This window comes from Osmerus eperlanus, chromosome 17 (assembly GCF_963692335.1).
Source record: "Osmerus eperlanus chromosome 17, fOsmEpe2.1, whole genome shotgun sequence".
NCBI classification, from domain to species: domain Eukaryota; kingdom Metazoa; phylum Chordata; class Actinopteri; order Osmeriformes; family Osmeridae; genus Osmerus; species Osmerus eperlanus.
Window position 1 is genome coordinate 6309776 of NC_085034.1, and position 15170 is coordinate 6324945.

General features: G+C 47.8%; 1 protein-coding gene across 1 annotated transcript; it reads left to right on the top strand.

Moving 5' to 3' along the window:
- The first annotated feature begins 3224 nt into the window (after positions 1-3224).
- e2f7 (E2F transcription factor 7) lies at positions 3225-14112 on the top strand. Its single transcript, XM_062483571.1, has 13 exons — positions 3225-3450; positions 3975-4067; positions 4259-4576; positions 4914-5079; positions 5447-5692; positions 7064-7222; positions 7353-7490; positions 7849-8028; positions 8121-8205; positions 9197-9539; positions 10732-10921; positions 11304-11674; positions 12514-14112. Exons 2-13 carry the CDS (start codon positions 3975-3977, stop codon positions 12658-12660), a joined length of 2436 nt encoding a protein of 811 aa, XP_062339555.1. The 5' UTR covers positions 3225-3450; the 3' UTR covers positions 12661-14112.
- Positions 14113-15170: the final 1058 nt, after the last annotated feature.

Here is a 15170-nt window from a genome sequence, read left to right on the forward strand (position 1 = left end):
GCCCTCAAACAAAGAACACCTCCCTTATCTCTGAATGGCAAGCACGGTGAAATATAGCGCGCATCTTCCCTCTCTCTTCAATGATTAAATCATTGGGATTATTTGTGGTGGGAGCCTGTAAGCAGCAAGCTCTGATATGACGCATGGGGGATGAGGGAGCCAGGTGTGTTATGTAAGCATGCTAATATCAACTGGGAAATGATCCCAGCGTCAGGGCCTGTGATTAAAGACTCCCCCCTCTTCTACCCGGCTCTCCCCTCCCTCCTTTACTCTGTGACTGCAGTCTGCACACCATCTGTCTGTCTAGAGACTGGCCACATCTACACCTGAGGGTTGCCTTTAGTGTCCAAACAACACCGACAGAGCTGCCAAGGAGGATGTCTACATACACCGGTTTCTATTAAAGATTTTGTTCACAGATGGTTATTCCTGTTAGGTGGGAAATTGAACAAATTGACATTACTCGTGAACACTCGGGATCTGGATAGCTCATCCAGGTTGATTCCCAGATTCAGCTGTGAGAAAAACAGGTCCTTTCCTGTTGTCCCATGAGTCCATAAGATGCACACTCACTAATCAGCAGTGTAACCTCCCAACTACTCTCTATTCAACACACTGTACACGCTGTGTCAATCGTTGTTGAGAACAACACCTGCCTCACATCTGATGATAGGAGCTGATCTTTTGGTCTCCATGGAGTCTGTGAGGTACTCTGCACTTGGCCAGTTTTGGGTTATCTTCCCCTCACTGCTACATAACTGTATTGACCTATAACCTACATAACCTAGTCTCTACATGCCTCCACACCCTGTTGCCACCCTATGGCTTGACCCGCGAACAATGTGAAAAACCAATCCGCTGTTCAGGTCAGACCCAAACAAAACCACCCAGCTGAGTCCCTGTCAACCTGTGTGGTGTCTGCAGAGGGCCACAGGGGCAGGTCTCAACTTGTCCCTGGGAACAACAAGGTCCTGTCAAGCTGGGGTGTGTTTAAGCTGGCTCTCCCTCAACTCTCAAGACAATAGACAGCCCGCCAGTTCACTCTGACTGAGTGATTCAGAGGCCATGCTCAAGGCAAAGTCTTAGCTGGCTAACTCCCACTGGATAAACCCAAGGTCTGCCTCATAGAAACAGATGATCGTGTTTGTTTCCAAGACAAGGATTTACACTTTTTTTTCCAGCTTACAGTGATTTATGGTTCTTAAAATGTGTAGCCAAAAATAAAGATGATTAGAAATGATTTTATGTTATTATTTCTCAGCAGACCTACTTTGAATTCATATCAGAAAGCTAAACAGAGTGTACAGTGACTCAACTTACTTCTACCATCTCGCTAATGCTGAGTCTTATGAAATGTTGTCTCTTTCAATTAGGACTGATCTAGTAAGGCCACTGGGCTTTTAGCGAAGTTGGCTGACTAAGTTAATGTGGAGAGAGGGGTTCAATACGAGATTGTTTATCGTGAATGGCTCTAATGGGATTTGATTTGTCTTCCCTCCCCATGTCAGGATGCTTCTCTGAGTTGCTCTAGTGAATGTAAACATTTATGAATGACAGTCAAAGAGCTATATGAGAAAAATATGACCTACTACATCAAGTCCATGAGATAAGCCGTATCAGCCAACATTTGTGTGCAGTATGTGAATGCGACACAGTGCCTCACATATCTGTCTCAGTCTCAAAACTGAAGTACAGTAGGCTAGACATAGGTTAAAGATAGAGGAAGTAATTCCCTCAACCAATAACAGTTGGCCGACGTGTTTATAGCCCGCCCCTTGAAGAAAAGTGTTTGTGTTTCACATCCTGTCTCAGACAGCAGCTAAGGCTCCATTGAGGCCCTCATGGATGGTTGCACCGCCTGCGTTGCTAAGGAAACCAAAAAACCACACAGTGTGACCTGAAGGTCACAAAAGGGGACACTGGTGGCCTGCTGTCAGTTTAACTACGTCCATGTTATTCTTGTTTGAGTTATCGTCAGGACACAACACCCACCTGCACTAAGTGGTCTTGATGTTGGGAACAAATATTCACACACAAACTACTGACTAAACTACACAAACAAACTTCTGGTGCTGTGCTCAGAAACAATACCACAACAACATTATTAATGTCTCCACCATTGTAGACTCTAATTGATAGTGACATGGAGAGGGTATCTGGTACCGCAGAGATGTTTGGTCAGGCCGTCCCTATTGGATCAGAGCCTCATCAGTATGCAAACTGATGTTCGCATCTCATTACTGCTGCACAATGCATTTAGTATTGTGGTTAAGGAATCTTTTTCTCACAGCCCATGAACTGTCACACACACACACATTTGTACTATAACATACACGTGCACTTTACAGTATGTTTACTATGTCTTCTACATAATCTGTATATTGCGTGTATATTGTCTATTGTTTGTCATTAATATGTTTATTGTCTGTATTGCTTGAGACACCAATGACTGGAACCAAATTCCTTGTGTGTTCATCTGTTTCTGATTATAATGGAAAAAACTGAGGGGCAAATATGGAGAACAGCAGTTCAGATATGAGAGGTCAATGGAATGGAATTGACTGACTTTGGGACTGATTTGGAGAAACCTGTTAAACACTATTTGAAAATATTATACAGTTTATTGGTTTCTACAAGGAATGCCACTGTTGCCCTTGCCATCTGTTATTTTCAACACTATTGATCATCGAAACTGTTTGCATATTAATCTGTTCAATATTTGGCGGCATTGTTATTCGGTAGCCTACTATTATGTATCAGTGTGGGCCAGCACTCTGAGACCAGGGTAAAAGTCTAGGGCGGGATTCGCCTTGAATTTCCAGTTTTCGCGGGGTGTGTCAGGTAGTATAAGCGCCACTCCTCTTGCTCCATCTGTTACTAGAGCCACACAAGCTAATTAGATAGAACCACAGAGGGTCTTGACTCCTGCTCACAACGCCAACAAAGCCTGTGTGATTAGCGACATTGATGTGGCTTTCTAAGGTGCTCATTACGGCGTTCTAACATTTCCCGGACAGTTGACAGCTTTTACCAAGCTCTTAAACAGAGGCAGGCAGGAGACCGACCGCGCCGAGAGCCCCGCCAACACGACTCTGTGGGCGTGTCTGTTTCCCCGTGACCATTGGATGAAATAATAACGCAGCAAAATGCGTAGATGCTGATTGGCTGGAGTCAGTGTGGTCCCCGAGAGCGCCAGAAAACAAGCTTTAGCGGGTGATCTTGCATGCAGTCCCTGTGTTCCTGATCAGTATGCAATTCCAGCACTAGCGGCAGGGTTGTAGTGTCTGTTACAGAGGGATATTTGAGGACTGCCCGCTTAATTTAGAGAGGGAAATTAGCTAGTTGGCTAGCTATGTTGATTTAACGAAATAACTGCACGAAACGACAATAGAAGCTCTAAGGTTGGAAATACATTTGGGGATTTTAACATCGAACTGTATATCAGTGAGGGTGAGTAGTCACATATTAAAATGTTCTTAGGTTTTTGAGCTGTAGATCTGCAATAGCCATTACTGAGTAACAAATTATTTCAAGACAGCAGGTAAACTGAGTTGCTGCTGGCCATATACAGTTTTCAAAGGCTCTGAATTTGACCAGAAATGAACATAGGTAGAAATTGCATCCTCATACAGCGCTAGCTATATGACAAGTTAAGATGTTTCAAGTAAAGATACCTCTAGGTTTGTGGCTAATCACATCATTTTTTCAGTAGTGTAGACAACTTGCAATATCACAAAGACACAGTATTGCCAGATTAGCTGGTCTGTGTGTAAAGTGGCTAGCACGCTAACCAACTTGCTAGGTGGGCAAAAGTTATTTGCGCCAAAATCGTCAGTCCACTGACTGATCTTATGACTTTGTAAATGGTCTGGCCAGCTATTAAACAAAATGTAATTACATTATATCATGCTTGTAGGATAATAGAGAGTGCAGTATTCATGCGATAGTTATAGCTTCTGTGACTTTTTTTGCAGATGGAAATTGAATGTCTAAGTTTGAAAGACCTCATAAGTCCAAAGCATATCAAAGTCGACCTGGATGGAACAGGAGGTGAACATGAGCACAAGGTAAATACATTGTATATACTGTATATACATACATTTGTAACAGAATACACTGACATAGTCTGATAATAAGTAAAAACTGTCAACAAAGTTAATTAATGCTTTCTAGAGTTAATACCACGTTTGTAAGTCCTACCTCAATGCACATTTACACCTAAATAATTTGGAAATGCACAATTCCCATCTATTCTAAGGAGAACATATGTGTGGAGAGGAGACGAGGCACTCCGCTGAAGAGTGAGCCTGCGGCAGCCATGTTGCTTTATGGCAGGAGGGCTCCTATCCCAGACCTGGTCCACATCACCCCCATAAAGCACCCTGACCGGGCCCACCCCGCCCCGGAGCCCTGGACACCCACGGCTAACCTCAAGATGCTAATCAGCGCCGCTAGCCCGGACATCCGGGACCGGGAGATGAAGAAGACGCTATTCAGGCCCATAGAGAATGAGGGGGACAAGATGGCCGAGCCACAGGTGGAGGAGATGGAGGGGGATGCAGAGGAGCCATGTCAGGTAGCCACAGACTCATCACTGGACCCTAATACTGACAGAGTTCACCCCTTGAGGGAGAGCTTGGTATGGTTTTGGAGATAGCTGGTCATATAGCTACAAAACAGATGTTATGTATGGTTATCTATCCTTGCATACCATATGTTATGGATTGATTATGTATGGTTATATGACATATACTATATTACGGGTTAGACAAACTTGTGGCCCTGCTTCTGAAAGCGAATAATCCCTCAAATCTATGAGATGCACTGTTAGAGCATTGTGAATTCCTATCTCGTGCAGTAGTCGTGTGTCATTGTCTCACCACGCTTGTCCGGGCTCCTCCCCGTGTGCTCAGTTTGAGGTGGTGGAGGACGAGGTGGAGGAGGACGGGGAGAGGAAGCCCAGCCGCAAGCAGAAGAGCCTGGGGCTGCTGTGCCAGAAGTTCCTGGCCCTCTACCCCGACTACCCAGCGTCATCCGAGGAAATCAACATCTCCCTGGACGAGGTGGCCACCAGCCTGGGTAAGAGGGCAGGGCAGGGGCAGCTTCTCCTGGCTCCGTGACTCACTTTCCCCACTGTCACTTCTTTAACTGGAGGAACTGCACAGGGGGGGAAACAACAATATAAATGACAAACTCCTAGTGTAGGTGCTATAATAGGTAATGAGCTGTGTTAGGTTTTATTGGTATCTGAATTTGTAGAGATGGTTTCTTATGGCTGCTATCTTTTCTTGATATAAAAAAATTCCCCGGGGATGGATGTAGCTCAGTAGTAGAGCGGTTGGCTGTATATTAAGAGGTTGCCGGTTGGAATCCCCCCAGGGACCAGCAGTAACTGAAGGTGAATGTGACCTCATGTGTCGCCCCGGCCTGTCCCTTGTTTCGACAGGCGTGGAGCGCCGGCGCATCTACGACATCGTCAACGTGTTGGAGTCGCTGCTGATCGTGGGCCGCATGGCCAAGAACTGGTACGTGTGGAACGGCCGCCAGCGCCTGGCCTCCACCCTGGCCGAGCTGCAGGCGCTGGGCCGGAAGCAGAGATACCACCTCCACATGGAGCACCCCAGGGAGGGCAGGGAGACCAGCGCCGCCACACTGTCCCCCGAGGACGGGGGCAACGCCGACTCTGGCTATGGTGAGAGGGGGAGGGGAGGAGGAGTGGGGGGGAAGGTGATGGGACTGCAAGAGGCTTTGTTTGGTCGATGAGAATGTTTGCGTAGGTCGCGCCTCGATGTCTTTGGGGATGGGATTTATGTTGATCTCACTCTAGTTGACGTATGTGTGTGTGTGTGTGTGTGTATGTGTGTGTGTGTGTCTAAGTAAGTAAATGCCAAATGAAGGGTGAGCATCTGTATTCCCGGGCTAATACATCACTTAGCTCCAGTGTCGTTATTAACAGTTGAACATCAGTGTTTGTTTGCAGATAGTTAGTTAATATGTACATTAGTTCCCAAGGCCCCCTCATCTCCCTTTCACCAAGTTAGGAGACCTGTTATTGATCTGTACGTTGACCAGGGGCCCAATGTCGATAGCCACACCTCAGCGCAAATAACCCCAGTAATGGAAAAAACGACCAGGAGAGAGAGGGGTCCATTTTCTGGCATCGCTATGACTACAAGGAATGCTCTCATTTACTTGGGCTTAAAGGCTGACGGAAAGCGTTCCTGGACTACAAGTTGTTGAATGAACACTGGGTTCTAATGGTCTGGGCCATTAGCTCCTGCCGGCCTCGCTGCGTGGAGTAATTAAAACGATGACGGCTAAAACTAGACTCCCCCGCGCCTTGCCCCGCGTCGATGAACGGCGCGGTTAAGTGTAATTGACAATCGTTTTTGTTTCTGTCAGGGGAGAATGGGTCAGCCTCACACCAGAGAGAGCCAAGAGCCTCTTCTGGGGAGGTGATTACATTACGAAGCCTTTATAGACCGTGGCTGGGCCTGAGGTAGCAGTTTGCCAGTCGTTAGCTTGAGTCCAGAGCTACTCTTCCCCTTTAATAGTTGCTGTAATAGTCATGTATTCATTTAGCAGACCATTTCATCCAAAGCATTGTACGGCGAGGGGGATTTGAAGGATCTGCGACCCTGTATCTGCAGTCTAATACTCTACCTCTGAGCTCTACTCATCCCTGTGACACAGGGTCTTACAGGGTTAGCCCCAGCTAAGAGCTAGCTAGGTCTGCCCCCTCCCTTCCTGTCAGAACAATGGGTGGTTTCCCAGCTCCTGGGGCTAACCGTCCCTCTGCACCCTCACTCTGGGAGAGGCTTCACAATCAGGATGTGATCTGGCCTCTGAAGGAGAGCCTGTTTGACCAACCACACCTGTATGTCCTGAAACAACCCAGAACACAAGGACTGGGGGCTTGAGCCTACTCTTGAAAAACATGGAAAAAGGCGGAAACCAAATAGCCGGCCTAAAGTTTCAGTTGCACGTTATATCTACGACTGAGATTAAAAAGACTTCAAATGGAATTGTAATATGAGTTGTGTGTGTGTGTGTGTGTGTGTAGCTACCGCCAGCAAGAGGAAGGACAAATCCCTTCGCATCATGAGTCAGAAGTTCGTCATGCTCTTCCTGGTGTCCAGCACGCAGACTGTCACCCTGGACGTGGCGGCCAAGATCCTGATCGAGGAGAGCCAGGACACAGCCAGCCACAGCAAGTACAAGAGTAAGCGACTGTGTTTGCACTGTTGGTGGAACCCAAGAAAATCCAGTGTTTCATTGCCAATAACTAACATTCATATGACAATAACCTTGCGACTTGAAGATGTGTGACCGGCGAACTGTGCCGCCCTCAGCCAAGGTGCGGCGCTTGTATGACATTGCCAACGTGCTGACCAGCCTGGACCTGATCAAGAAGGTGCACGTGAGGGAGGAGAGAGGGAGGAAGCCGGCCTTCAGGTGGATCGGACCCACCCACTTCCAGACCAGCGATGGTGAGATGATCGCTCGTCTCCGAGCCCAGACCACCGTCAGCTGGGTGTATGGCAGGGATGGGTACAGCTCAGTGGTCAGAGCATTTGAACTGCAAACTCAAATTCCTTTGGATGACATAACAATGCAATTTATTGTATAGCTGACACTGTCACTTTATCCAAAGTGATAAAAGTCCCTGCTTGGGACCTCTTGATGTGCCGTCAAATGCTCTAACCACTGAGCTGCATCTACTTATCCCTACTGTACACTGCAGGCATCGGCTCCATTGAGTTGGTCCACTAAGCTCTGTATGCAGAACGGAGCATGAGCACATCCCCCCTCCCGTGTGTACCGGCTCTGACCTCTGACCCCTCCCAGGTGACTCTGAGGCCGCGGCGGGCATTACTCTGCCGGCGTCTCACGCAGACACACGGCCGCCGCAGGGCGTCCGGCAGCCCAGGATGACGCGCCACGCCTCCTTCACCGTCGCGTCCGCCTCCTCGTCCGCCCGGCGCCGCGTCAACTCCGCCCCCTGCAGCCCGCGCAGGGAGGCCCCAGGTGAGCACACGCAGTCCCCTCACTCCCACCTCAGTACGGTTCAGTGTCAGACTATCTGTCCTCACCCGCGTGTCACCCTCTGACCCTGCCAGGACTCCCGTCCCAGCCTGTGGATTATTCCAGAAAGACGGCGAGCAGCGGCGCTGTGTGCCGCCTGCAGTTTGGAAACGCCGCGGAGTGAGTGAGCCCTCATGCACACACTGACAGTCAGAACTCCCGTCTGGACACAATGAAGTAGAGTACAATAGAGTATTCTTTGTCGAGCACATTGTTGGTGACTGGGAGGAAATGGATCTTTTACAGAGGCGGCGTTATCAAAAATACATACAAAATACTGATAAGAGCGATACAAATGCTGATAGTCGTATGCATTTCTAGGAACTGCAAGCATACTTGAGGGTACAACATTGGTAGTCAGGGATGTTTACACACATATTGTTGAAACACAGCAGTCTGTTCTTTACTGTAGCTTGGGATATAGAAACTAGAAGCCATAGCTAATGTGTTCCATAAAATGAGCCTGATATTCTATAGGATCTAGAGTTTTAATGATGCTTGTCTTTGAGTCAACACAGCAGAACATTAGAAACAGGAAGTGATGCGTCCAGAGGTCCAGCCCCCCAGGCTCCAGACAAGGCTTTTAATAGGCTCCCTGAGGCTCTCTGAAACCCACACAAATTGAAAATCACTTGACCAACTTCCCCAGTCATTGAATCCAGAGAGGCTCATTTCTTAGCATCTAACTTTACATTTTCTCTTAAGAGTTGTGTGTGTTGGCTCCGGTGCCAGCCTTTAGGCAAGGCGTTCTGTGTGAGTTGAAGAGAGGATTTTCCAAGGCTGATGGTTTATGGTGTTGCTACTATAGACGGCTGGGTTCTGCAGTGTCTGCAGTAGCGGGCCACTCTGGTGGCCAAGCCACAGGAGTCTGAAGGCCAAATGTGCTGAGGGGTTTGAGAAGAGGGGAGGGGGGGGGGGGGTGGAAGGAGGGATAGAGGGTAGGGGGAGTTGAGAGAGGGGGGGAGGCCGCTTCCAAATTGCAGGGAGGGAATATTTTACTACAGACGTCTGGTCTTGATGAACATACACTGTATATAGAATATGATGTGAACATCCTCCCCTTGCGAGAGAGAGAGTAAGATCTCTGATGTCTCTCTGTCCCCTCTCTCAGCCCTCAGACCACCCCAGGACTGAGGACCCCCAGCCCGCAGCTCCACTCCCCCCCCCTGGCCCCCCTAGCCGTATCCCTCCACACGGAGGGCCCCTTCGGCCCGCTGCCCCCCGCCGCCTCCCTCCCTCCGCACCACCGCCTGGCCTACCTGACCAGCCTCTCCCAGCCCTCCGTGGTCATGCTGTACGGGGGGCCCGCCCCGCAGGACACCCGCCCCAGGATCCCCGAGGGTCAGAGGTCACCGGAGAGCCTCCTGGGGAAGAGGCAGAGGGAGGAGGAGGAGGGGGAGGGGTCGGCGAAGAAAGACAAGGTCGAGTCGAGCCGGGCTGAGGATAGTGAGGAGGTGAGTTTGCATGAGGGGGCCAGGTGTTCAGCCTCTTCAGCTGTGTGTGTGTCGGTGTGTGAGCCAGGCCAGGTCCCGTGTGTGGAGCAGCCATGGTGACCGGACCACAACACAAGCTGTCAAGGGGACGGGGTGGAGCGACGCTGCCCGGCGTTTGTCGCTGCGCCCAGGCTTGGTTGCCACGGTGACCGGGCATTGTGTGCGTCGCCGGTCACGAGCTCCTTCAGAGCGACGCTTCCCAGCGTGGTTGTTAGTCACCAGCAGTGAGTCACGCGTGCTGGAGACGGCCTGTGTCCTCTGCCAGGAACACAGCTGACTTTGCACCAGCAAACATCCGCTCCAAATTAGATTGAGGGGAAACGATCCTATGAAGGAACTTGGGCTGCACTGGGCTCCAACTTCTGAGGAGTATGTGTGTGTGTGTGTGTGTGTTTAATTTTCATCAATGAGTTTTAGCAGTTCAGTACATGTGAAGGTGAAAGTCGTAACTCGGGGGACGGATCCATTTATGTTTTGTGATAAATATGTTCAGTTGCTGTTCCTCAAGACTGGAGGGATGTTATGGATCAGATTATGAAACTGAGATGTATTGATTTATAGGAAATTTTGTTTTTGTACCAAAGGGCAGTGTTATGATAGAATTTACCACAGGAGCCATCTATCCTTCAGTTTAATTTTGTCTCGACGTTTGGGTAAATCCTGTTAATGGTTCCCGAAAGCAGACCATTAAATTAAATTATGAAGTGCTGCATGCTTAAGTAGAAGAAATGTCAGTTGTAATTAAACTAGATGGCAATATCAATTTTGATGATGTATAGGATATGTTTAATTCCAAAAGCCAAAACCATCCCTCTAACATTTATTGAAAATAAAATGGGAGTACTATTGAAGGTGAAGTTGGTTCTAAAGTTCAGAATACTGTAAAATAAAGTGTGAAGTCAGGGTTGAAACCAAACTGGGAGTATTAGACCTTGAATTGAGAAGGCTGTGTTTAGAAATGACTTTGGATCAGATTGCTGCAAGGCAATTCCACACGGGAGCCTCAGTGCTGTGGGGGGGGGGCAAGGCTGGAATTGGCTGGTTGGAAGAGTGTTTATTTGATTTAACTCTCCCTCCATCCGAGCTGCCTTCTTCTTTCCATGCTGTCTTTCCTGACGGCGGGCTACCCTGTGTTCTGAACCCTGTTTCACAGAGGAGAGAGGCGAGGTGGAGCCAGGAGGCTGGAGGCTCACCGCTGACCAGCCCCAGACCCCCACCCAGACAGCCCGCTGAGCCCAGAGACACGTCCTCCTCCTGGGCAGCCAGAGACGGGGAGGTGGGCCAACACAGCCCCAGCGAGCTGGGCCAGCCCTCACACTACCTCTACGTCCCCCACTCTGCAGGTACGTCCACCCTGCCCGATCAACCCAGGGGGGAGAGCATTCGATCAGGACACCGCAGGTTCAAACACTGGACATCGCTTTGGATGCAAGAAAAATACAAATGTTCAGTTTACCTGGCAGGACTCTTGCTTAGTGCACTCGTATAGATGTGACCACACTAGAATACACGACTATCATCCTTACCCTCTATGTAGACTACCAGAGTAGCCGTTAACCCTCAAAGGTTAATAGTACAGTAGTATATACTAGTATGGTCATATCTATACTAGTATGGATAATAGTATTGTATACTTCAATATATAATATGGATGATAGAAGTGTGACCCTAACCGGACATGTTGTACAGCTGTCTGGTTAATCCTACTGCTCTGTCGTCCTCCAGGTCTCAACTTCCTGTTGTCCTCTGGCCAGACCCCCAGCAGCCTGGCCCTGCCCCCTGGCAGTGTGCCCACCATGGCCTACCTCCTGGTGCCCTCCGCCCTCCCACACTACCCCGTCATGGCCGGCGGCCTCCAGGCCACGGCCGCTGACGGCCACGCCAGCCCCAGCTTCAGTGTGCCGGCCGTGGTCTCCCCCGCCCACTTCATGGTGGGTGCCGGGCACTACGCTGTGCCGGGAGCTCCAGAGTGCGGAGGGTCGGCGCCCTCTCCTGCCAGCCCAGAGCAGAGGATGGCGTACGGGCCGGCAGCAGGACATCCTCACTCTCCCCTGGAGACCAGGAAGGCTGTTAGCATGCCCCTGACAGAACCACTGGTGAGATACACAAACACACACACACATGCATATTCACACAAACAAACTACTCGTCCAATTAGGATTCAGTCGGTAAATGGGCTGTACTGATTAAAGCCGGCATTGTGATGGATCATCTTTTGGGTTTTGGACAGCCTCAAAATGCCACAAGCAAAACTGATGACAACCAAAAGCGTTCATCATCCCAGCAGAATATCCTCATGCCGGCTCAGCGATTGTGTTCTCACGCCTTTTCCCCCAGTCCCATTAACAACCCAGAAATGAAAACGTAGCCATTTCCCTGCTCTGCAGAGGTTCATTTATCTTGAGATCATTAAAAGGCAATTACCAGCCCTGGTGTGTCATCCCAACATAGCTCCTATGACGTTGCCACGCCTCTGAGAATACCTCTCACTCTCCCTAGACCTGGGGCGGGAGGAGGGGGGGCTTATTAATGGCCGTGTGTACATCGTTGCGAGGCCCAGATCAGAGTTGTCCACGAGCCCCTTCTCTCTTCCTTAAATCTCCTCCCAGCTCTTCAAACATCGGCCCAGTTGGTCTATAACCCTAGACCTAGGTCCACACACAGTCTGCGTCTTCTAATAAGGGCTTTCTGCTTTTGCATCCAAAGTTTAGTCCTTATGTAGATGAAACTGATCCTGTGCTGAAGAATGTGTGTTATTTCGTAAGCCTGGTATTTGGGACAGGGGATTGTGGGATGGCGGGGGGGGGGGGGGGGTGTTAAATACTGTCTAACTGATATCTGGCTGTCAGTGGTGATTATTGTTGTAGGGGGAGAATACAGAGCAGATGTACTGCTCTAGCTCTGTGGTTAAACCTCTCCCCTCTCCCCCCTCCAGACCCCTCAGACTCCCAAGGAGGCTGTCGCCAGAGGATCCTTCTTCCAGACGCCGGGAACTCTGGGAAATGTAGTCATGGCCTCCGGCGGCCGCCGAAGAGCATCCGCTCAGAGGAGGCTGGACATCGGTCACCAACCGGCTAATTAGAGCCCTGGGAGGTGTCTGAAAAAGGGAGGAGCCACCTGCCTCTGAGCTTCAGGGTCATTTTGAACCATGTCCACATGGTGAGGTCATAACTGAGCATGCCTCCTTCTAACAGTGCTGCTAAGAGAGCCATGGGAACTGGAGTATGCACCAACGAGGAAGAAACACTTCTAATACCTTTGTTTGGGGTTCGAAAACCACTGGTGCTTTGTTAGTTCTGGTATTTGAATGCTGGTCTGTACGGTACCTGTTTAAAGTGCCTAACTATTAGACTGTATGAATGCTGTCTGAGGACTCAGAGAGACTGTGTTATGTCGCCCTCCTGTGGTGGGAGGCATCCCTGAGTCGAACTTGATTTTGGAGTTTCAGCCTTACCTCCCACACCCCCGTACACATAATTGAGCTACCTAATTCCACGAAACGTATGATATCCCAACGTTATTTATAAATTAGTTAATATATATGTATCACGGCTGTAATGCAACACATTACGAAGTGACTTATTTTTTTAGCACTAAGTATTTAAAGAATGTACATCTGATTCTAGAGCCATGCCTCTTTTATCTGACCCCCTTCGGGAATCCAAACTGTATCTGTGAGTAAACGTAACAGTTGATTATAGGTCACAGGGAGTTGAATGTCCCTCTCGTCACATTTCATAGATGGTTATGATTTAGTCATTATTAAATCTGAATTAAATGACCAAACTCACCTGTGCTCTTCTATAGTAGCGCTGGCTGGCTGTTGGCTATGAAGGCTAATGAACAGGTTCACTTTAAGAGCAATATGCAGGTTTGAAAATCGTTGAATGTGACAAAGACCAAATGTTGGCATGCCTTTCTTTGACTGGTGTGCATGAGCTTATGAAAACAAGGGCAGAGTGAAAATGTGAAAATGACTTTATGAAGCTCCTCCATACTTGAAGGACTTGTGTGTCCCATTCGCTGTGGCCAAGGGAACTCTCAGTACTGTAAATGCATGAAACTACACATGCAAATTGAGGATAATTGAGCTACATCAACTGGTGCAGATCATCCAACTGAAACGTGGATGTGTAGTTCATGTACAAGCTTTTTTTTTTACCATTACTTTTGTATATTGTATTCAAGTATTTGTCATAATCATTACTTCCATTGAAATGCAGGATGTTAATTTAATGCTGCTTTCTGTATTTTTAAATAATAATTACAATGCTAGTTACAATAGTTAAATGTATGCTTCTCAACAAAAAAATGAACTTTTCTGATATTACAATACTTGAACTGTGATTAACTGGGCTAACTAGCTGCACTACTGTGTATGTTATGGGGCCAAAAAACACGTTCTGTATGCATCTGAAACTTTTGTAATAAATAAAAAATCTAAATGCATTTCATTTTGTTTGAGTGTTCGCAAATGTATTTATCATCCTGAAGATTAATGCCATGTGCACTGACATTGTTCTGACCACGAGAGGGCGGCATGTTATTCTGGAATTCGACATCAGAACACTTCTTGCTCATAATCCAAGCATATCAAATGACAGAAGAGGAGGCAGGCTTCATGAGCACTTCTTGTCAGGGCCTCTGTCTACCAGGTATTTTATATCCTATGTAATAAACCTGGCATGAGTTGCTGCCAATACAATGTTGTTTGGTCATTTGCGTTAATGACATCGTAAACTGCAGATGGACAAATTGACATGGTTGGACCAACAATCTGAGGCTCATTACAGCCAAAGAGAGCCTGTTAATTAAAATATGTCCCTGCCCTACAGCATTGGCATAATCACAACAATGTATGACTTTTTAACAGTTTCTCAAATTCAAACACTGCTGTTCCGTTCTCCAGAAATCTAATGTATGGCTTCCAGGCCCCAGTAAATGAGAAACAGCACTCAATGGACCTCTGCATACTTTATGAATACCAATATTATGTATAGTTACTGTTGGGACACGCTTCAAATACAGACATTAGTCATATACGTGCGCTGTAAATCTTTACAGTGAAAATTGCCTACGGCTGTTTCCTGAAGGCCCAAGGCCATTAATGAAGTGCTTGGTTTTGTGAAAAACAACCACCAGAATAAGTGTGTTTAGGTCAGGATAAATCTGGGGCAGATTTTCACACAGTGTTAGACGACTTAAGTTATCCCTGACAGTAAACTTCTAAGATGGAAAAACAATCCCTAGGATTGTGAGGGGAGTATGTATGTGGTTGGAAAATGTGCAGAGTTGTTTATTTTATGAAAACAAATCTCAATACTTGGACAATGAGAACAGGTTTCATTGTTGTGCGTAGATCCCAGAGTGATTATGAAGGATGAGAAACGGTGAGAGGTTTGTTTTCCTAGAAGGCTACATTTCTTGAAAACAAAATCCTTCATGGCTAGACCTCAGGGATTTGACCCAGGTGATTGAAAGGAAACTTGTTACATCAAGCAAATACTTTGGAGCTGAAATACAGATTGACGTTGGTATCTATTTTCTGAAGGAAACATGCAACTATCAGGACTAAATACAAACAAGACAAGG

Coding starts and splice junctions, on each gene's coding strand:
- e2f7 (XM_062483571.1), top strand. CDS start 3,975: ATGGAAATTGAATGTCTAAGTTTGAAAGACCTCATAAGTCCAAAGCAT. Junction 5,080..5,446: donor CGAGGTGGCCACCAGCCTGG/GTAAGAGGGCAG, acceptor TTGTTTCGACAG/GCGTGGAGCGCCGGCGCATC. Junction 11,675..12,513: donor TGCCCCTGACAGAACCACTG/GTGAGATACACA, acceptor TCCCCCCTCCAG/ACCCCTCAGACTCCCAAGGA.